General features: G+C 50.4%; 1 protein-coding gene across 1 annotated transcript in view; it reads right to left on the bottom strand.

Moving 5' to 3' along the window:
- DNAJC11 (DnaJ heat shock protein family (Hsp40) member C11) overlaps nucleotides 1-23321 on the bottom strand; it is a 66162-nt gene that overhangs the window by 3682 nt on the left and 39159 nt on the right. Inside the window, 7 exon segments of the mRNA XM_077763976.1 lie at nucleotides 240-395; nucleotides 7078-7160; nucleotides 7330-7419; nucleotides 8009-8198; nucleotides 11012-11085; nucleotides 12009-12131; nucleotides 13089-13217. Of these exon segments, the coding sequence (XP_077620102.1) occupies nucleotides 240-395; nucleotides 7078-7160; nucleotides 7330-7419; nucleotides 8009-8198; nucleotides 11012-11085; nucleotides 12009-12131; nucleotides 13089-13217 (845 nt within the window).

The raw sequence follows: 23321 nt of genomic DNA, 5'->3' as shown, positions 1-23321 counted from the left end.
AGGTCATGATCTCACGGTTCGTGGGTTCGAGCCCCACGTTGGGCTCTGTGCTGCCAGCTCGGAGCCTGGAGCCTGTCTTCGGATTCTGTGTCTCCCTCTCTCTCTGACCCTCCCCTGCTCATGCTGTCTCTCTCGCTCTCTCTCAGAAATAAATAACACATTAAAAAAAAAAAAACCGACAGGGAAGCTGAGGCAGAAGAGTTGTTACCCGACGTCCCAGTGACACGTTCTGAACTCACTTCTCTTTCTGAGCCCTGAGGTACGGCTTGATGACCAGGCGGTGAAGGGCAAAGTAGACCACGAGTGGCCCCACGGTGGCATAGAACACGGCGCTGGGAAGGAGCTGGTCCGTCAAATGAATAGGGAAGAAGTAAGTCTGACTGGCCCTGTTTAATCTGAGAACAAAAATGAAACAGAACACCCTGGATGAGTCACGTTTCCAGGGAAGGGTAACGGAGGCCGCAGCCACGGGAGAGAGACACAGAACACCAGTTATGAGGAACCCAGAGTCTGGGTTTCATGAACCACACACCTTCTGGTCCCGATTCCGAAGTGTAGCTGCTGGATTTGTGGTCTGTGACGGAAGAAAGGTCACACTACCTGCTAACCTCAAGGGCAAAGCAATGCCAACCACTTGCCCGGAGTGAAGGTGGCCTGAGAAGACGGGAGTGGGCACCTCCCGAGGTCCTGGGGACAGAATCCTCTCAGCTGTCAATTTATCAAATTGAAAGAAGCACGTGAAGATCTCCAAAGGTAGCAAGTTAAGGAGCTTCTGTGTCCAGTAACGGCCAAGTAGCTCCCACGGGAGCAGTGACCCCACAGGGAACCCCTGCGACTCTGACCACTAACAACAAAGTCTCTGGGTGGCGGGGACACAGGCACAGGACGCTGAAGGGCCCTTGGAAGTTTCCTGGTTTTTGTTAACAGCTTTTAGACTGAGCACAAGTCTCGGCGGCTGCCGTGTGGCTGGGGCCACTGGAAAGAATCGCAGTTCTAGGAGCTGGAAGACCCAGAGCTCACGGTTAGAGGCAACCATGGCAGCTGGGAAGAGGGGTCCCCCAGCAAGGGGAATCAGAGATGGGGACCCCAAATTCTTTGTATCAATGTGGCACAAATCCCCAAGGCCTTAGTGGACGGTGAAATAATTGTGCTGGCCTAGCTGCTGCCACACAGCGGAGTCCCAGCTTCAGCCTGACTTCAGCCAAATTAATTACCTTAAAAAGGAAAAATTAACATTTTTGAGAATCATAACAGACTATAGAGTCTCTACAATGTACTGTTCACAATACCCACCAATATGATACAAATCACCCTATACATCTAGATATGCAACAAGAGAAAGAGACAATGAACCGAGAGCAAACCCAGACGAACCAGATGCTGGAACTAGCAGGTAAGGATTTTATTTTTTTTAACGTTTATTTTTGAGAGAGAGACAGAGTGCAAGCAGGGGAGGGGCAGAGAGAGAGAAGGAGACCCAGAATCTGAAACAGGCTCCAGGCTCTGAGCTGTCAGCACAGAACCCGACTCGGGGCTTGAACCCATGAACCGTGAGATCATGACCTGAGCCCTAGTCGGACACTTAACCAACTGAGCCACCCAGGGGCTCCTGGATAAGCATTTTAGAGCAGCTAGGGAATATTCAGTGCACAGCAGACTAGAGATGACAGACGTCCATGAACGTGTAGACAGACCAACAGAAATTATCCAGTGAAAGAACAGAGAGGAAAAAACCCCAAAGACAAATGGGCAGAGCCTCAGAAACCTGCGGGACTACAATCAAGAGGTTTAGAGCTTAAGTAATTAGGGTCCCAGGAAGAGAATGGAACAGGAATGAATATTTGAAAAATTAATGGCCTAAAAGCTCCAAATTTTATGTAGGAAAAAATTTACAGATGCAAGAGGTGTAGCAAACCCCAAGCAGCATAAAAATAGCAAAAAACACATGTAGGTACATTTTAGGTGTGGACTGTTGAAAAACAAAAAAACCCAAAAATGAAAAAACCAAACAGAAAGGTTGAGTAGCCAGGAAAAAAAAAAAAGACCCATCACATGCAGGGGGTCAATGATTCCCCAATGACATGTCATCAGAAAGAATGGAGGCCAGAAACCAGTAGCATAACATCTTCAGAGCACTGGGAGAACAAATCTGCTGACCCTGAATTCTGTATTTACGGACAATGTCCTTTGGAAGAAAAGCAACTCCAGAACTGACAAAGAAAACTCAAAAAAAAAAAACATAGAGACCAAATAACCCAATAAGATACCAGATAAAATACATGAATGAAAACTTCGCTTAAAAAAAAAAGGGACGGGGGGGCGGCGCCTGGGTGGCTCAGTCGGTTAAGCGTCCGACTTTGGCTCAGGTCATGATCTCACGGTTTGTGGGTTCGAGCCCTGAGTCAGGCTCTGTGCTGACAGCTCAGAGCCTGGAGCCTGTCTTCAGATTCTGTGTCTCCCTCTCAGAAAGAAATAAAACCATTAAAAAAAAAAAAAAGGGACGGACGGCAAACAAGCACCTGGAGGCACCCAGTGTTGCGGACGTGGATGTGGACGTGAGGGAGACGCACATCAATACTTCAACGGGACAGGCTCACACACCTGCTGCAGTGGCCGGAGCGGCCAAGGCGGTGAGGGTGCGGAGCGGCTGGGAGCTCTCTCTCGCTCACTTGCTCTCTCTAGGCTGCTGCTGGGGAAGTATCAGGAAGCCACCACCTGGAAACAGCTCGATACTTTCTTACCGAGTGGAACACACTCCTACCATGTGGCTCAGCATGTCCGCTCCGGAGGGATTTACCCAAAGAAATGGAACCTTCTGTTCACACAAAACCTGTGAGTGAAGGTCTACTGGCTTTATGTATAGTCGGTAAAAATTGGAAACAAATGAAATACCTTTATTTAAAAAAAACCCAACTTTTAAAAAATGTTTATTTATATTTGAAAGAGGGGCGCCTGGGTGGCTCCGTCAGTTGGGCGTCAGACTTCGGCTCAGGTCATGATCTCATGGTTTGTGGGTTTGAGCCCTGTGTCAGGCTCTGTGCTGACAGCTCAGAGCCTGGAGCCTGCTTCAGATTCTGTGTCTCCCTCTCTCTCTGCACTCCACCACTCATGCTCTGTCTCAAAAATAAACAAACTATAAAAAAAAACAAAAAAAATATATATTTGAGAGAGATACAGAGTGTGAGCAGGGGAGGGGCAGAGAGAGAGGGAGACACAGAATCCTAAGCAGCTCTGAGCTGTCAGCAGGGAGCCGGATGGGGGGCTCGAACTCATGAACCATGAGATCATGACCTGAGCTAAAGTTGGATGCTTAAGTAACGGAGCCACCCAGGCACCCCTGGATGAATTATCTTTAAACAGATAAGCAGATAAACTGGTAATCCACGATGTCATGCCAAACAGTGATAAAAAAAAAAAAGGACACACTATTGACATTTGCAACAGTAAGAGCAGGGGCATCTGGGGGGCTCAGTCTGTTAACCATCTGACTCTTGGTTTTGGCTCAGGTCATGATCTCACAGCTCGTGAATTTGAGCCCCGAATCAGGCTCCGTGCTGATGGTTCAGAGCCTGGTTGAGATTTCTCTCTCTCCCTCCCTGTCTCTCAAAAAATAAATAAATAAGCATTAAAAAAGAGAGAGATATTCATTTAAAAAAACCCAAACAAACAGCAAGGATGAACTCAAAAGCACTACGCTCACAGAAGCAGCACACAAGTCTTCATGCTGATGATTCTGATTCTACGACATTTTGAAAGAGGCAAAAACACAGGGCGTGGAAACAGAGTCGTGCTTGCCAGGGCCTGGGAGACCACACAAAGGCCACGAGGGAAGGTCTGGACACGATAGAAATGTTCTAGATCTTGACCGTGATGGTGGTTACAGGGAGCGTGCCAGTGATAAAATACACAAAGCCAAAACTGACCAAGGAAAAGACTGGGGATTCCACACGCACAGCTGGAGATGTTAACACTACTTCCTTAGCACCTGACAGCAATCTGTCCGGAATCAGTGAAGTCCTAGAACTTCTGGTTTCTGGTGAATGCTGTAGCCCCCCTGGCCTATTGGTATTTACAAAACACTGCATCCAACAACCGCAGAATGCATGTTCTTTTCAAGTGCACATGATCACCAAGGTCAATTACACGGTGGGTCATGAAACAAGTCTCAATATATTTAAAAAGACTGGAACTATACAGAATATTCTCTGACCAAAATAACATTAAACAGAAATCACTAATCAGATATACAGAAAACCCCCAATATTTAGAAATTAAGCAATACATTTCTCAAAGTGAAATTCATTAGAAAACAGTTTGAACTGAATGATAATGATACAGCATTTCCAAATTTGTGGGATGGAGTAAAAGCACTGTGTAAGCCTTAAAAGTTTATATTAGAAAAGAAGGAAGATCTCAACTTAAGGCTGGTCTTTAAAAGGCTAGAAACAGCAGCAATGTGAAACCAAACTACGTAGAAAGGAGAATAAAGAAATAAAAAACCGATGAACAACAGAGCATAGTAACAAAGCCAGAGCTGGTTCTTTGACGGTGGAGTGTCCCAGCCAGGCTGGTTAAGAAAAAGGTAGGAAGGATGTAGGTTACCAATGTGAGGAGTGATCATCTACGGAGAACTACAGACATTCAAAGGATCTGTTAGCAACTTCATGCTAACGAATTCGCCAGCTGAAACGGACAAACTCTGAAAAACACAGCGACAAAGGTGACCTAAGATGGAAGAGAAAACTGGAAAAGCCTTGAGTTTATTACAAATACTGAATCCATTCTCAAAAACCTTCCTGCAAGGAAACTTCAATCTCAGCTGCTTCCACTAGTGAATTCTAGGAGACTGAAGGAATAAATCATTCTCCCACAAATCCTTCCGGAAAACAGAGGAAGAAGGAACACTTCCTAACCCATTTTATCAGGCTGCCATACACATCCTAAAACCTGAGAAACATGTAACAGAGAAAGAAAATTACAATCAGTGTCCCTTAACATAGATGCAGGGGCGCCTGGGGGGCTCAGTTGTTTGAGCATCCGACTTTGGCTCAGGTCATGATCTCACGGTTCGTGGGTTCAAGCCCCGCGTCGGGCTCTGTGCTGACAGCTCAGAGCCTGGAGCCTGCTTCAGATTCTGTGTCTCCCTCTCTCTCTGCCCCTCCCCCTCTCACACTCTCTATCTCAAAAATAAACATTAAAAAAAAACTTATAAAAAATGCATAAAAAGAATTATATCATGATCATTATGATCAAGTGGAATTTTCCTCAGGAATGTAAGGTTGGTTTAACATTCAAAAATTACTGTGACTCACCAAATAAACAGAACATAATAAGAGTTAACAAAGTCAGATCATGTGTTACTGCTGAACTCGGAGGCCTTCTGGAAAACTTCGGTTTATACAGCAATACAATCTGGACAACCCAGCCTGCTGACACGGGGAACTCGGCAGAAATGAAATGAAAATGCTTCTTTCCAAGAGGCAGAGCGGCACTTTCGGGATGAAAATTCAGTTTGGATTGTGTCATGTAGTATCTGCCTGGGAGAAGTGTTTAAAAACAGAACTGTCTCGTGAGCAGTCCCAATTTGGGACTAGAAGGGATCAGAATGCAGAAAATGTGTCAGCTCTCTGTGCGCTCTTCAGTAACTCCCAGGGGTCCTCAGATCACTGGGCGGACAGAGGCCCGATGCGGCCCTGATATGGGTGACCTGTGGGCTCTCCCCTCACCCCGCGATGAGGCAGGACCTGCTTCCTCCACGCGCCAGCCTCTAGGACTGCGGTACAGAGTACAACAGGCAAGGGTAAAGAGCCTCTGATGAGGGGGTGGACGGACGACCAGAGGCAGATGTGCGGGGGTGGGGGGGGTGAGCAGGGTTATGTGGAGAAGGTCTGTCTGGGGCACACTGAGGGGTGCTGCCCCCACGGGGCGATGGGGGTGGTCTGGGCAGTTAGGTGACCTCTGGGCGGAGCCCTGCAGAAGAGCAAACGCACAGTCTGGTTGTAGGAATGAGCGGCTGGAGGGGAGTGGAGCGGGGGCAGCTGGGAGAGGCGGGGTCAGCGGGAAGTGGAGGCCTGACCGCAGAGGGTCCTGAAGGGCTCTGGCTTTTGCCAGGGATCGAGGGAGTCATTGAGGTTAAGCAGCAAGTGACAAACACTGACTTACATGCACAGCCCGTGGGGAGAGCAGGGGCATCAGGGAGTGAAGGAGATGGGTCAGGAGGGCAGTGTGGTGACTCGGGCACGAGACGGTGGGAGCAGAGAGCGTGAGGAAGGGTCCCATTCAGGAGATGCCTCCTGAGGACAGCCCAGGTGCTTCTGAGAGACATTCACTTTGGAGGGTGGGAAAAAGAGTGACTAAGGCCAAGTCCAAGGTTTTGCACGGAACAATCTGAAGGCTGGGGCCCTCACGACTGGTACGGGGAGGCTCTGGGCAGAGACGTTGGAAGATCGAGAGTTGAGACAGAATGTCTGAGATGCTGGCAGAGGTTCTGAGATGCAGGAAAAGGGTTTGGGAGACAGGGGGGGCGGGGGGGGNGTGCCAGTGTGAGCGCTGTCAGTGCAGGGAGGTATGCGGCCACCAGGGAGGGAGTCTACACAGGCTGGGACCACGTCCCACCATGTGCCGCCATGTAGAAGCAGCCAGCCAGCCGGGTGACAGAGGCGGCGCGGAGGCTGGACGGCAGGAAGGACCGTCCCTGGGGCGGCGGCGAAGGGTCCGGGCAGACGGCAGCCATCTGGGAGAGGGCACACGATGCCACATCTGCTGATGGCGACCCTGCACGTGTCCCACGTGTGCACTGCTGATGAGTGGGTGGGTGGGGCCAGCGCCGGGGCCACCAGGGGAGGGGGAGACGCAGGCGGGCCACGGTGGTGCGGTCCCTGACCGCAGCCTCAGACCCTACGCAACTCCTTGACATTTGCTTCCCCTCTAGGCCAGAAGCAACCCTATCTTTAAGAATGAACTTAAGAACGAACGTAATTACGAAGCAAAGTCTCTTTCATCCTTAACATGGGTGAAGCCCAGGTGAGTTACAAGCTGCCAGATGAGCCCCGGCCAGAAAGATCCAGTTCAACTTACTTGACTTTGAGAGACACGCCCTGAGGGACTCCCACGCTGACAGCTGCACCCAGGACGCTGNCGTCCTGTCCTTCCCTCTTGCCCTCCCCACCCCCACCCAGAGGGGATCACGAACGACACCCAGGAGCACAGTTCTTCCATCAGACTCAAGTTCCTCAGGGCGGGGACAGCGGGGTGGTAAGGTCCAGCTCCGCCGTTCGGAGGCCCCTGTACAGCGGGCAGCAGGCTGCTTCTGGTCAGCCAGGCCGGGACTTACTTCAGGGAGCCCTTCACGCGAGTCTGATCATCGTCCTGGAATTTGTGCTGATAGCTGATCAGTGCAAAGGAGTGAGGGATTCCAAGCTGGGAAGACACGGGAGGAGAAGGCCGGGCTAGTGGCCCAGACCTGCGGGAAGGCGGGTGCTGTGCGCGCACGGGCTGCTGAGCCCCCCTCCTGGGCAGGCCTCTCAGGCAGGGGCTGCGGTCTGTGTGTGGTTTACCAGGGGCCGGTATTTACACCTTGGGGGAGCTCGCACAGAAACCCGGCTTACTGACTTCTCATGGAGAGAAAACATTCTGACAAGGAGCCTGCATTCTTACATGCAGCAGGCGGCGAGGGCTGAGGAGCAGATGCGTTCGAGCTGGGGTGGTGGGGGGGTGTCTCTCGCCCTGTGCCCCTGCCCAGCACAGTGGCCTCTGAGTGCACGACTCTCCTCTGGGGGTCCCTTACCAACCTGCGCTCTCTCCCACCCTGACTCTGTGGGCTTCTCCTACTAGAAGATGTGAAAAGGGCATTTTTGCTTTAGGATAACTGGACCCCAGCTACTGTTTCCACGCTCCCGAGTGTGCGTGACCCAAACCTGCCCCTCGCGGCCCCCTGGGTGCTCAGGTCCGGGCGGGATGACAGGGGTGAGGGACATAAGGGACACTGAGGGGGCAGCTCCGTCCTCACCTGCAGGGCCACCGTGAAGTGGCTGGTTTTGGTGTCCCGGACGATGCTAGTGTTCATGGCTGACTGGATGCCCCAGCGCCACTGCAGGTAGCCCACGGTGTTCTTGTCCAGGTTCCGGGCCAGGACGGTGGTGAGGCCGGGCCGGACCCCACGGGACGAAAACTGCAGAGCACAGTTTGTCGTCACAAAGCTGGGGGGACACACAGACAGAAAGGGTCCTGGATGACACCTGCTTCTCAGCTGTTCCGGGCCCCTTCCTCTCTGCCAGGCTAAGGCCCTGCCCTCCCTCCCTCCCATCTCTGCCGGAGCCAGTGCCCCACAAGGAAAACAGGACGCAGAGCCTGGCCTTGAGAGGGGGAGCGAGAAGGTGCCTCGGGCAGTCTCCCTGTGGGCGTGTGCTGCGGGCCCCCTTCTGTTCTGTCACCACAACCAAAGAGGCACCCGAGTGTCTGTGTTCNTGGGGGCGGGCGGGCAGGTGGCCCAGTTGGCTGCACACTGGAATCACTGGCTCATCTAAACACATTACAATTACTGACGGTCGGCTCCCACAGCCCAGCATTCTGACTTCCCGGCCTGGAGGGTTTAAAGCTTGCCCGGCGATTCTAATGTGCAGCGAAGTAGGAGGACCCCCTGCCCAGAGACCACCCCAGACCAAGGAAGTCAGAGTTCTGGGGCGGGGCACCAGGCATCAGCATATCGGTTCCCTGACTGCCCACGTGACTCTGGTGTCCACCCACGGCCGTGCACTTGAGAAGCCCTGAAAGGCCTCGGAAGTTGGTTTCCAAAGGAGTCAGCCCCATCTTCTGGTTAAAAGAAGGTATTTCATTTCAACGCCAAAAAAATCCACACTTAACCCGAAGCATTAAAAGATGAGCAAACAGCCGGTCTTCTCCGTAAACAGCGCGCTATCAGATTGCTAAAGCCTCGGTTCTCGGTCTCTTTCCTAAGCCTGCAAGGCGTCACTACTGCCATTAAGCAATAATAACTGTGACAGCTCTGATCGCAGCATTCTCGCAGACTTTCAGGAACTTCTTACAGCCAATTGAATTAAGATCTACTCCTCTCCACAGGGCCCGGAGCCCCAACTGTCCCTCACTTCTCTCAAGTCACATCACGTGACAGCTGCGGTATTCCGCTTGGGCCACAGTGGGATCAGGGGGAGGCAAGTGGGGAGGAGGGAGACTAAAGCCATCCTAGAATTCGAAGACAGACGGTGGCATTTAAAAGAATCAAAACTATAAAGACTGAGATCCCTGTTTAATTAAACTAGTAAGATTTAGTATTTTTTCTTTAATGTTTTATTTATTTCTAGGAGAGAGAGAGAGAGAGAGTGTGGGCAGGGGAGGGTCAGAGAGAGAGGGAGACACAGAATTGGAAAGAGGCTCCAGGGTCTGAGGTGGCAGTCAGGACAGAGCCCAACGCGGGGCTTGAACCCACGAACCGTGAGATCATGACCTGAGCGAAAGTCGGACGCTTAACCGACTAAGCCACCCAGGCGCCCCTAAGATTTAGTATTTTTATTCAGCATGCCCTACAGACAGAGAGCAATTCTGGAGACAGATCGGTCAGGCAGGCAGGCAGGCATGGGGAGACGGAGAGCACTCCACAAGCCGTCTACCTTTTCGGGGCTGATTCTACACCCCCAACCAACCTTCTGATCGCCAGTCTGGACCCGCAAATCGCCTGACCCTAGGATTAGGGCACCTTGAAGAGCAGACACTGCACATCAACACCCTGGCACCCTTGTCTACACACCTGCATCCTCAAGTCTCATAAATGACTGGACACCATGTCGAAATTCACTTTCCAAACCTGTAAAGGCTGGTGACCGGCCAGCACCAGCCCACCGCCCTGGCGACTGCTCGCTTGGAGGCTCACCCAGAACGAGATGGCCCACAGACTTCCCTCAGGGGTGTCTCCTCAATGCGTCTCATGACCTGGGTGCCTGATAAAAGTACAGATTCCTAGGCCACTCAGAGGACACGACTGGTGTGAAGCGGAGGGGCAGGAATCCGTGCTCTTGGTCAGCACCAGGGTGACACACCCACACAGACAAGCTTAGGATGGGCGGGACGGGTCATCCCTGCGGAACCTGGTGGGTGTGCAGATTGCAGATCCACATCCGACGGCAAGTGAAAACCTTTCTTTTCAAACACAGACTCTCTCTCGGGGTTCCTTTAATTGTTTTCTCCCCTAGAGGAAAGAGGTTTTATTTCGCCTTCCACCCAATTCTCTTCTCTGAGCTCACACTGGTGGGAAATAAGGACACCTCTGGTTCTAGACGGGCAGCGACGTACAGTTCTAGGAGTGGGCCTTAAAGTGCCAGCGTCTGCACATCTCGCTGCCAGGCAGTCTCACACATGCCTCACTGTTTTGTTTTGAGAGAGAGCAAGTGCGAGAGTCAGGGTAAGGACAGAAAGAGGGAGAGAGAAAGAGAATCCTAAGCAAGCTCCACACTCAGCGTAGAGCCTGATGCAGGGCTTGATCTTACGACCTTGAGACCTAACCTGATCTAAAATCAAGTCGGACGCATAACCAACTGAGCCACCCAGATGCCCCCTCACTGTTTGATAAAGACCCTTTTCAGAACTTGAAACGTTCTCAGGACAAAGAAATGATCCCCTCGAGTTCATAAATATTTCAGGCCACTGACCACCTTCCCAGTGAAAGTGCTTTCCCTCTAGTCTCTCTATCCTGGTCCTCAGTGCCCCCGGAGAGGAGGCGGGAGGCTCGTCCCCACAGAGGAGGAAACTGCAGAGCAAGGAGCAGAAGCCTGGCCCAAGCCAGGGACGAGCAGCAGACGAACCCTCCCCGCACCTGCCCATCCAGAGCTCTCTGCAACATGCACCCTGTGCTGGCTCTACGCCAGCGCCACAGGGTCTGCCCTTCGTGACCTTGTAGGACAGAAAAGGTAAGTCCACGTGACCTTGGCAAATAGAATACTCTGGTTCTAGTCTCCTAAATCCACAAGGACCAACAAAGAGAATCTCTCTCTATATTTACCATCTTGGTGTGAGATTACGGAAGAGCTTCAGACCAAATAAAGGTCCCTGCAGATCCCCGGCTCCAAATTCTAACTGTTCAAAACAGAAAAAGAGAAGGTGTTAGTGTTTTCTCTCATATAGCAGCAACCCAGGTCTCTGGTAAACACCTCTGGTTAGAATTCCTTTTCGTTTCATGCCATCAGACCCTGCCGGGGCTCCCACAGTAGGAGCTGGAAGATTCTTAACACCTTTTCCTAACCTCTGGCAAACGGAGGACTGTTTCCACAGATGCAGAGGAGGAAAGGGGCTGCTCTAAAGGCAACGCTGCAGGCCTCTGCTGGTCACAAGGGGAGCCCGGCTCCCTGTGGCCCTGGCTGGCGTCTGCAGAGCGGCCTGCTGCGGTGGGGCGCCGGGTCCCCCTCCCTCGCGTTCCCGGTCTGCTCCGCTTCATCGCCTGAGGGTCTCCTGGGTGACTGGGGACGGTCCTCAGGCGTCTGGCACTAAGTCGTGGTCCCTCACTCAGCCCGGGAGGTCCCGCCGGCTCTGGCTGCCTCATTTACTAGTCTGGGTGACTTTCAAGGCAACTCCTCAATGTTAATTTGATGCAGTTCAACGTGCTCAGCAAAGCTGGCTGTTAAACGACTGCCAGTCAGTGGAGCGGAGCCCTGACACAGCGCCTGCCTTCTGAACCGGGCAGGGACGGGAAGAGCCTACAGGTTTCTGCAGGAAGGGAACAGATGCGGAGTTTCTCGAGGTTGGATTTCTGTAAGGTGGCGTCTGAGGGGAAATCTGGCTGCTTGGTCCCACCCTGGAGCCGTCCAGCAGACAGAAGACTCCTTCTCAGGCACGAGACGGAATTTTCTCTTTGGGACAGTCAACTCATGCAAGTTTGACATCTGCTTTTTTATACGATGATGAGGCCAACGTAGGTCTTTTTGAGGGCTGGCTTTTAGAGCGTCAGTGTTCAGAAATAAGACTGCAATGGACAACATGATCCTGACAGTCAACACTCTTACCTCTCCCCAGCCCTTCGCGGAAGTGACTCGTCTAAGCGCGAAGTTAATGGAACCCCCTCCATTTCCATTCTGGGTTGAGAGGCTTCCGGAGAGGATGGCTGTGTCTGTAGCTGTCAAGGGTGCCTAGGAAATGACATTTGCTGGTAAAGAATGAATCAGAGCACCAGGAAGCACAAGGGTGGCAGCCTAATGAATACAGCGCACGTGCCCGGCCAAAGGTGCAGGGGACCCGCGGCTCAGGTGTGCCAGGATGCCCGGTGTGACCTCGGCCGGCTCACTTCTCTCCCACTCTGCCATCTGAACTGCACATGGCCACCAAGGTCATGTTTTGCAAAAGTGTTAACGGGCACTTTTCTCGGAGAAAGACAAGGCTGCATCCTGGGTCTCAGTGTCCGAGGGCAGGAGACGGCACAGGAACCGCCCTGCGTGTCTCTCCTGCCACCGGGGGACGCCCGCGCCTCTCTGGGTCTTGCTCGCCACTGGCACCGAGGAAAGGACTGAATCCATGGCTGTGCGAACCCCGGGAGCCCCACCAGAGGGGCCAGGCTCCCAGAGTCAGGACTTCAGGCGATGCACTTGAGAATAAACAAACGAGTTGAGGAGGCAGAGACCTACTGTTACCCTCGGCAGACCGGCCCGCCAGTGCCACATGCAAACCGTGGGCGAGAGATGACATTTTAGTGACCCTGGGGGTTAGCTGAACATCGTGTTTTCTGCACATTAATAGTGTGTGCCTTGAAACTAAGACTGGGTCTTGGAATCACCCAGGGAGGCCTGCTTTCTCGCCCCAAGTCATCCTGACCTTGGCCCCGACTTCTTCCAGACCACTTGCACTTCTGCTGCTGGGGGAGCCCCACGACCTTGGAAGCTAAGCGCCCCCTGGCACTCATGCTGCTGAAACGTCAGCAAAGCAGTAACAAACAAGGTTGTGCCTGGAACTCTTTTTTTTTTTTTTTAAGTGGCTAATTACATCCTTTCATAAATAAAGATGAGAAAAACCACAGCTGCGCAGTGCACTGCGCCTCGTTAACCCGAGCCTCACTGCACTCGGGGGGCGGCGGGCGGGAGTCTGGGCTTTACCTCAATGGACTGGGATATGTGCATCTTGTTAATTTCAATCTGCGGAAAGCCACTTCCGGACACATCTTCGTACTCTTCCTCGTAGCGATCAAAAAGGTCAGTGGCATCGATGCCAACGCTGATGGTCCCCTGGGGCAGAAGAACAAGCAGTCAGCAGCAGGGGTGGTGTTTGTAGAACGAAAGACAATCTACACTTTGGCAGCTGGCGGTTCACCGAGTGTGGGCAGGACTCCGCCAGGAGGCTCGCGGAGCATGAATGTCACAGTTCAAACCGACCCGCCGCAGCGGAGCTCCACCGACAGCGAGGGTCAGAAAACCAGTCACGTCTGCAGGCGAATGACATGCCAAAGACAAGCGTTAGGGGAAGGGAAAAGGTTGACACAATTTGATTTTTAGAGCCCAAACAGGACTCACCTCATGGCTCTAATTTTAGATCACCTCTAGATTTAACCCATGAATGCAGAAGCCACCTTGACACGGGCCATGTAGACTAAACGTGTTCATGTTTCATTCTAAACACTCTTTAAATCATAAAACTACCTTAAAACTCTTTAAAACATAAAAATAACTTCAAAGATGGGGTGTCTGTGGGGTTCAGTCAGTTAAGTGTCCAACTCTTTGTTTCGGCTCATGTCATGATCTCAGTTTGTGAGTTCGAGCACCATGTCGGGCCCTGTGCTGACAGCAGAGAGCCTGCTTGGGATGCTCTCTCTGAAAAGAAATAAATAAACTTAAAAAAAAAATGTGCATACAAATAAATAAATTTAAAAGAAAAAAGTACATACAAAATCAATTGTGAACAAATGGGAGACTGAAAAATCTTCTAAATCAAGATTTTTTTTTAAGAAGTGGAGAGGATGAACAGGGGAGGGGCAGAGGGAGAGAGAGAAAGCGAATCCGAAGCAGGGTCCATCCTATGACCCCTGGGATCATGGCCTGAGATGGAATCAAGAGTCAGATGCTTAGCCACTGAACCACACAGGCGCCCCTCACCTTCTATAATTAATCTGAGAATTAAGTTATGAGAAATGGAACACCATATTCACTCAAGAAATGTAAAGCTAAAATTTGCTGACTGATATAAAATGCTCCACACTCAGGTAATATTTATTATTTCATTGTCATAAGATTTTCAAATGGCCATACTTCTTAATCCCACATATAAATACCTGACCACACACACGTTTTTATTCAGTTCCCTGCAGCCCATTAAAAAAGCTGTATTGAGGTTTTTTTTTTTTTTTAAATGTTTATTTACTTATTTTGAGAGACAGGGTATGAGTGAGGGAGGAGCGAGAAGGATGGGGAGGGGGAGGAGGGGGAATGAGAGAGAGAGGGAGAGAAAGAGAATCTCAAGCAGGCTCTGCACCATTAGCACAGAGCCAATGCAGGAACTCCTAAACTGTTGAGACCATGACCTGAGCCAAAGTCGGGCGCTCAATGTCGAAGCCACCCAGGAGCCGCTGTACTGAGGTTTAATTTACATATAATAACATAACTGCACCCGCCCGAAGTGCGAAGTTCAGTGAGTTCTGACAGACATATAGACTCGCAAAACCGCCTCCACAATCACGACACGGAACACCTACCGCCCCCAAAGTAGTGTGGGAGCATGTGTTTCTGTCCCTGAGAAGGGGACACGCGAACAAAGCCGGGAGAGGGAGGGAGGGAGGAGGGTGCTGGAGCACTCGCAGCACAAGGCCCGGGAGGAGCGCTGGTCGCTGCCTGCGGCTGATCCGGGACGGCACCGGGGGTGGGGCGTCACCCAGGAGACGAACGGCCGAATCCTGCGGTTGTGCCACGTTAGCGGCACACGTTTACGGAACGCACTTCCATCATCATCACCAGTATTCTCATCGTCTATGCTGCCTTCAACTAAGAAGCCAGGCTGTTTGGTGGATAGGCTGTCACTCTGCACTCCTGGCACCTGCCACCATCCCCTCTAGTGGCGTGTGGGGTGCACGGTGCCCTCAGGAGACGGCGAAGATAACCCACCACATCCCTCAGCGCCTTCTGGGCCAAAGGTGAGCAGTCGCCGCCTCCTCCTCCTCCCAGCCCACCCGAGATGCCAGCCGGGGTGTGGCCAGGCTGTCACCGCTCCCAGTCTTGGTGGTGGGGGATGAGCCCGAGGGGTGCTGCTGCCACTTGGTGCCATCAGGCAGGTGGCCTGCGCCTTGGCCCAGGACACGCGTGACACTGTGGTCAGCCGTGTGCAGGGGGAACTGCGGGTGCAGGTGAGCACGGCCGGGAGACAGCGGCAGCCAGTCCTGCAGTCCTGCCACGGGAAGAATTCATCAAAACAGAATTACCGTCCTGCAAACAACAAAGCCCCCGCATATTTACGTCAGATGGCGGTACAATCAGGAGGTGGAACACCCCTTCACGGGCCCCGGGAACTGCTTTGGGTGTTGCAGTCCTACGGTCTGTGTTGTAGGGGAGAAAAGCCCACCGCCCAGCTGACCCCGGCTGGGCTCCAGCTCCAGCTGCAGCAAAATTCTCTTCACTCACCCTGAAATCTGAATTCCATACATTTCTCATGTCTCAAAATATAATTTTTCTTTTGATTTTTTTTTTGGATCATTAAAATATGTAAAAACCATTCCTTGTTCATAAGTCACATGAAGATCGACATTGAGCCAAACTGGGCAACCCCTGGTGTAAAATACGCAGGGCTTTTGTTGTTTTCTGGGGGGGATAATACTTTCTTTTTTGATAAATTCTTCAGGCAGCAATAAAATTAAACGCAGTATATATTTAACAACAACAAGCTCTCAATTTCCATTTTCTCAGCAAGTTGATGAATTTGTAACTTGTATGAAATGTTTTTCAACCTCGCCCGTCCACCCGTAGCCTAACTCAGACCACACGAAAAGCAAGTCCTAAAGCTGCTGCAGGACCCCAGTGTCTCCTGTAATAGTTCACTGTCCTCTAAGGACCGAGCCTGGGAGGGAGGGAGGGGTGGCAGCACGGACTTACAGGTAACTGTGAAAAATGAAGTCTTTCAGACCAAATGGTAGTTCCTCTGTTAATTTCACTCATGTTTCCATTCTGAGGTTTGTAACACACACACGAAAGACAGCGCCATAGCTGTGTGTTCGTTCTATTAGCAAAAGAACCTCACCGCAGCTAATGATGCCAGTTTTATGAGTGTTAACCAGATGCTTCAAACAGAAAATCGGTTAATCATCATAATCGTATGATTTGACTTATAAATGTGCAATACTGTGAATGATAGGAAATACGTATTTGGTCATCTGAATGACTAGATGTATTTGGTCTTCATCCACAGGGGTTTCCAGGTTCACAGCTCCTGAAACCCCTGAAATTTCAGGTGAAGGGGGCGATAAAAGTGTCTCCGGTTATGGTAATGAAGGGACAGTGGTCTTCACCCAAGGGCGGGGGCTGGATGCCAGGAGGACCAACCAAGTGACTGGAGGGCTGGAAGGGGGGGTGGGGGGCGGGAAGAGGAGCCAGAGGCTAATGGCCAATGGCCAATGACATTGGTCAGTCAGACTACGCAATGAGGCCTCCATAAAGATCTGAAAGAGGGAGAGTAGGGTGTCTGGAGAGGGCACGGAAGCCCCCCATACCCTTTCCCCAGACCTCGCTCTGGCTGTGGATTCATAAACATAAGTGTCCTGCAAGCCCCTCTAGAGAATTAAAAGAAGCCAGGGGGGAGGGTGCTGGAACCTGCAGCCCTCAGCCAGGGGCCGGGGGCTTGTGACTGCCATCTGAGGTGGAGGGTGGGAGCAGCGCCGCAGGACTGAGCCCCTAAGCCGTGCACTTGGAGGCTGTCTGCAGGCAGACGGCGTCAGAATGGAGCTGAATTCTTGGACTCCCTGCTGGTGTCTGAGGTTTGCTTGCTGTGTGCTGCCCTCATCCTCCGTGAGCAAACTGGGGGAACCCTATGAGAAACTGTTACTGTAAACTCCAGTCAAAATGTTCCACAATGAACTTAAAAAAACTTTTTTTAATGTTTTATTTCGGAGAGAGAGAAAGACAGGGTGAGCAGGGGAGGGTCAGAGAGAGAGAGAGAGTGAGATATGGAATCCGAAGGAGGCTCCAGGCTCTGAGCTGTCCGCACAGAGCCTGATGTGGGGCTCGAACCCATGAACTGCAAGATCGTGATCCGAGCTGAAGCTGGACACTTAACTGACTGACCCACCCAGGCGCCCCAAGCCTCTGACTCTTGATTTCAGCTCAGATCATGATCTTGAGGTTGGGGAGTTCGAACCCCGCGTTTGGGCTCTGAGGTGACAGCATGGAGCCGGCTTGGGATTCTCAATCTCTCTCTCTCTCTCTCTCGTTCACTCTGTCCCTCTGCTGCTCGTGTTCTCCCTCTTCTCTCTCAAAATACATAAATAACCTTAAAATACAAAACAAAACAAAAAAACCTGTGATGCTCTACCTATGGAAAATAAAGCTAGAGTTGTCGAAATGTACAAATATTTTTGTGATTTCAGGGTAACAGCAATTTTTTGTGAAACTGATTCTGAACACACATTAAAAATGTGTGGCATGCCAGTGCATTAAAAATTGAATATTAGGAATGTCTGAGTCTTTAAAGAATTCCTTTTTATTTTTATTATTTTTAAAAAATGTTTTGCTTATTTTTGAGAGAGAGGCAGGGTGAGCAGGGGAGGGTCAGAGAGAGAGAGAGATACAGAATCGGAAGCAGGCTCCAGGCTCTGAGCTAGCTGTCAGGACAGAGCTCGACGCGAGGCTCGAACCCATGAACTGTGAGATCATGACCTGAGCTGAAGTCGGGTGCTTAACTGACTGAGCCACCCAGGAGCCCCCTAAAGAATTCCTTTTTAAGATGGCACAACAAACCCTGTGACTTTTAAAATATTTAAGAAATTGCAATCACTGAAAATAAAGCATGTAACTCTGCAACTGAGCTGCCAGGGAAGGACACACTGAATAAAATAAGAGTGCAAACATTTTTTTTTTCATTTTGAAATTCCCTAATGGTATTTTGGAATATCTCAATTTTTGGTAAGATTCTTTGGGAGGAGCTGTCATCTTTAATTAGTTAAATTTATCTTCTATCCTGGAGTGGAACGGAAAGACGTGCCTGCGGCTTTGTGGCTGGGATGTAAATTTGATGAAGCACTCAAAGGATCATAAATAAAGACAATTTATAAAAAAACGTGTCAAAGGAAAATAATTCGAATGGAGGCGAAAAGACAATGCCTATGAGAACACTTGGACCAGAATATACATTCTGCAAGGAGAAAATTTATAATTGAGAGCATTTTCTCAATTAAGAATACTACAGTGCACAGAGAAGAATCAAATGTTAAAATTTTCAAAGTTACTAAATGCAAATGCATGAAGATGGTAGACAACGTCACAAAAGAAAAAAAAAACCCACTGAAGGTACTTTCTTCGGAAGAACGGTGGTGCCCAGTGCGGGAGTAAGAGCCGAAGAAGGCCCCCGGGGAGCCTGCCTGCTGGCACGCGACCCTGCGCAGTGCCCTCTCCTTGATTCCGCACAGGACCCGGGACTTGCTTTTGTCCAACAGAGTGCGGTGGGCGTGCGGGTGGGGCCTTCAGGGCTGGGTCACAGGATGACTCGAAGCTTCTTCCAGGCCTCTGGGGATGGTGATTGGGGAAGCTCATGAACACAGAACGATCCCCGTCCCCTGAGGCTGCCTGTCCCCACCAACCCCAGGCTGCCCATCCCCCGAGGCTGCCACGCTGTGAGGAAGCCCAGGCCAGCCGCCACTGGGGGCGTGGGGGGAGAGCCACCTGGGAGGCACACGAGTGCCGATGCCCTCTTGGGCATGACCCAGCTGCCACTGGACTTCACCTGAATGAGGAGAGCCCCAGGGAGAACCATACAGCCGGGTCTGGTCAACCACAGGACCAGGAGAGAAAACCAAGCTGTTCAGGCGAGCCACTAAGTTTTGGTGTGACTGGTTATGCAGCGATACATAACCAGAATGCAGAATATCAGAGATAAATAAAACTGATGAACCTTTAAGTACGTGAGTGTATGCCAAAAATGATTCTGCTTCTGCTACTTGTATTTATTTATTTAAATAGGCTCTATGCTCAATGTGGGGCTTGAACTCATGATCCTGAAATCAAGAGTTGCATGCTCTACCAACTGAGCCAGCCAGGCACTACTGCTTCTCCTACTTTTAATGTTCACATAATCAATAGAATTTTAAAAGTCTGCTTTAATTTTAATGTTTATTTAAAAAAATTTTTTTCTAATGTTTATTTTTGAGAAGCAGAAAGAGACAAAGCATAAACAAGGGAGGGGCAGAGAGAGAGGGAGACACAGAATCAGAAGCAGGCTCCAGGCTCTGAGCTGTCAGCACAGAGCCCGACCCGGGGCTCGAAGTCACAGACTGTAAGATCATGACCTGAGCCGCAGTCAGATGCTCAACTGACTGAGCCACCCAGATGCCCCAATATTTATTTATTTTTGAAGGAGAGACAGAGCGTGAGAGGGGAGGGCCAGAGAGAGAGGGAGACACAGAATCCGAAACGGGCTCCAGGCTCTGACCTGTCAGCACAGAGCCCGATGGGGGGCTCAAACCTATGAATTGTGAGATCATGACCTGAGCTGGAGTCGGTCGCTTAGCTGGCTGAGCCACCCCAGGGCCCCTAAAATTTGGTTTAATATACATAGGTATGTTTTTTTAAAGACAACACTTTAATTTGCCCGGACCACTGTCAGGATGCTACTCGCGATGAATGATGTAAGCCATCGGAGCGCCACAGGCAGGACGGCCTGGTCCGACCCTCGTTCGGCAGGCTCTCTGGCTGCTGTGTCGGTGAAGGAAGGAGGCAGGGAGAGCCTCTCATGTGACCCGCGGGTGGCGATGGCCGGAATGGTGGAAACCACAGTCTTAATGCTGGGGGTTTGGTAACTGGCCACCTCATTTGGCTGGTTAGTCTCGGTAGGTTTCAGTTGGTTTTCTAGGGACAGGCAGTCACATCCTGCACAGAAAACTATAGCCCTTTCAGGACTTACATTTCTTTTTTTTACCTAACTGCATTGGCTAAAACTTCCACATGTTAAATACTTTCCTTTGCTAAAGAAAAATTTTATTATGATACATATTTGTGTTAACTCTACACTGATAATCAACCTGTTCAGCAGAGGGCAGAATAGGCTTTAAAAGTTAAAAAATATTGCTCAAGTCATCACTTTTTCAACTATTTTGTTGTTGCTTCAAACAAGGCCAGAATAACCAAATACTCCAATAAGCCTGTGACTTTTTTTTTTAATGTATATTCATTTTTGAGAGAGACAGAGACAGAGCACGAGCAGGGGAGGGGCAGAGAGGGAGGGAGACACAGAATCTGAAGCAGGTTCCAGGCTTTGAGCTGCCAGCACAGAGCCCGATGCGGGGCTTGAACCCACAAATCATGAGATCATGACCTAAGCCGAAGTCAGATGCTTAACCGACGGAGCGAGCCCCCCACGCGCCCGAGGTGGTGACTTCTGAGACTCAACAGGCTTCTGGTGTTGATCCAGCTGCTGATCCAAGTCTACAGAAAAGGCCTCACCCCAGAAAGGTCAAGAGAGTCGCTGCACGGGATGCCGGGCTCAAGCGCCAGCCACGCCTGATGAGAGGGGCCGTCCCGGAGAATGAGTGAGCACGCCATTCTGGGAGCACAAGGACTTTTAATATTTTAAAGAGTGGTTCGGATGTCTGCCTCCTGCTGTTCTTCTATTTCAAGGAGAGAACCTTCTCAAAATGAATTGGTCACAGTTCTCAAACTGGGCAGCTTTCTTCTCCATGTGCTAATGAAGCTTTTGGGGGCAACTTACAACTCACTTTCAGAAACTTTCAAGGCCATATGCTTTTATACGAGAAGTCACGACTTTGAGGGGTGAATGATCTGAATTCTGACAGAAGATCAAAAATATCAAGGAAAAGAGAAACATAAAACAGATAGAATGCTGGGTAAATTAATGAGCCAGTGCCTTCCCAACAACTTTTAATTCAATGTTTGGAGGTTTGTGTCCTTTTATTATTAAATTGTAATTAAACCACATTTTTCAAATAAAGAGTTTACAAAGGAAAATACTCGCACATTTGACTTCAGTTTTCTAGAGCAGGGTCACCAAACTTTTTCTGTCAAGGGCTGGGTCGTATGTTAGGCTTGTAGATGACCACGGGGGAACCACTCAAGTCCGTGCTGTCACTGAAAGAGCTACAGGTCGTACTTAATGAATGAGCTTCGCTGTGTCCCACACAAATAAAAAGGCTTCCAGTGCAATTACCTCCAATAGTACATTTGGATTTTTGGTTAAACCAATAGCACTGTTCTCTTGAAACCCTCCGCCTGCCCATAGTGGAGGCTCAAGGACTAAGAGAGATGACAGAGAAGAGGTGCTAACCAAGCCTTAGAAACTGGAAAAGGATGGAGATGGCCACGGACTGAGCAGAGGAAGCGGAAACCAGGCTTCTATGGGCTCAGGAACCGAAGGGACTCCGGAAGCTGCCTGCTTGCTCAGGAGACAAGTGACAGGGGCCTGATCCTTGAAGAAATCAAGGGGAAGGGGAGCCAGCTCCAGTGGGAGGGGTGGGGCAGGCACCGGAAACAGGGCCAGGCGAAGCTCACACTGGATGGTCATGTCCCGATGGCCCTCCCCGTAGCCAGGGAAGAGGCCGGCGCTTTCCCCTCCGGAGCAGTGTCGCCTGCTAAGGGGAAAAGCCCTTTCAACGCTGACCTCTGTGGGGGGTGGAGGGAGTAGAGACCACCAGTGCTTCACCCCTGGCAAGCACTGGGCCCTTCTGGCTTGCTCCTCACGAGCAGACGGCCTGAGATCACCACGTGTTCGATGAAAATCTCCAACACAGGAGGTCTGAAACCAAGTAACGACCAGAAAGAACGAGAAAGCAGCAGAGACTACAAATGCCAAAAAAAAAATGGCAAACAATCTGTACGCAGTATCCTTAGAAAAATAAGATCTTGCATTAACCATAAAAAAACGTTTATGAATGCTACGTGCCAGGGACCCTCCCAAGTGTTCAAACACGGATCTTGTTTAATCTTTTCAGTGACGACACGAGGTAGATACTGCTATTGTCTCCACTTCACAGATGAAGGCACCAAGGAACAAAGAGACCGAGTGTCTTGCTCAAGGCCACATAGCTGGCAAGTGTCGGAGGCGGGATGCGAATGCAGGGCACCTAGCTCTACAGCTCAATCACCAAAGCCCTACCTTGTATCTTCCCATGAATTAGAGAAACAATGATACGTTTGAGAATAAGAACGTTCTTGGATGTTAAAAAATACAGTAGGAATTTTCATATTAAATACAAAGCCGCAAGTAAATATTAAGTTAGATTCACTTCATAACATGTGCGTCTACATATCCTGTGAAACGTACGCAGAGAACATGCTTTTCCTTAGCTGAGGATAAAGACACAATCCGGACATTCTGAGTTACGCAGAGGCCACATTCTACCTCTGGAAGGCAAAGCGGCAACCTCTCTTACAGCCGAACACCCGCCCATCTTATGACCCGTCACTTCTCTATCTGGGTGTTTGAGGGCACCCTTGTATGTGTGCACCAGGAGACAGCACGAGAACCTTCGCAGCGGAATGTTCATGATGGCAAACACCCGGAAATGAGGGTGAGTAAACTGTGGGTCACAGCAACAAGAATGAACGAGCCACAGCTTCACGCAACACGCAGACTCCGAAAGAGTATGCAGTGTGAGCAGAAAACAAGTTCCAGGGGACCACTGATAGCCTGGTACCATTTTTATAAAGCTTAAAAACAGTAAAACCCAGTGTATTGCTTAAGCATACATCCGATTTTTCCTTAACGTTTATTTTTGAGAGAGAGAGTGCGAGTGAGGGAGGAGCAGAGCAAGAAGATAGAGGATCCGAAGCAGGCCCTGCGACGTCAGCACAGAGCCGATGTGCGGCCCGAACTCAGGAACCTTGAGATCATGACCTGAGCCGAAGTCGGACGTTTAACCGATTTGAGCCACCAGGCGCCCCCAGCATACACACGATTTACGACAAAACTTAAAAAGCAACACAAGGGTGACCATTTGGACGGTGTCTCCTTCTGGCAGGGAGATGCAGGTGGGGACATGGAAGGGGATGAAGGTGTAGGGAAAGCTCTTGTCCTGGGGTCACGCGGTGGGTCCCCACGTGTTCCGCACTCCGGTTCGGGTTTATATGTTACATGTGATCCTTTGTATGTGTGCATGTGCGTATGCACTTAAGTTATTACTTTTTCTTTTA

This window comes from Crocuta crocuta, unplaced genomic scaffold (genome assembly GCF_008692635.1).
Source record: "Crocuta crocuta isolate KB4526 unplaced genomic scaffold, BGI_CrCroc_1.0 scaffold13, whole genome shotgun sequence".
NCBI lineage: Eukaryota > Metazoa > Chordata > Mammalia > Carnivora > Hyaenidae > Crocuta > Crocuta crocuta.
Note: the sequence above shows the minus strand (reverse complement) of the source record. Positions and strands in the feature narration are given on the sequence as shown.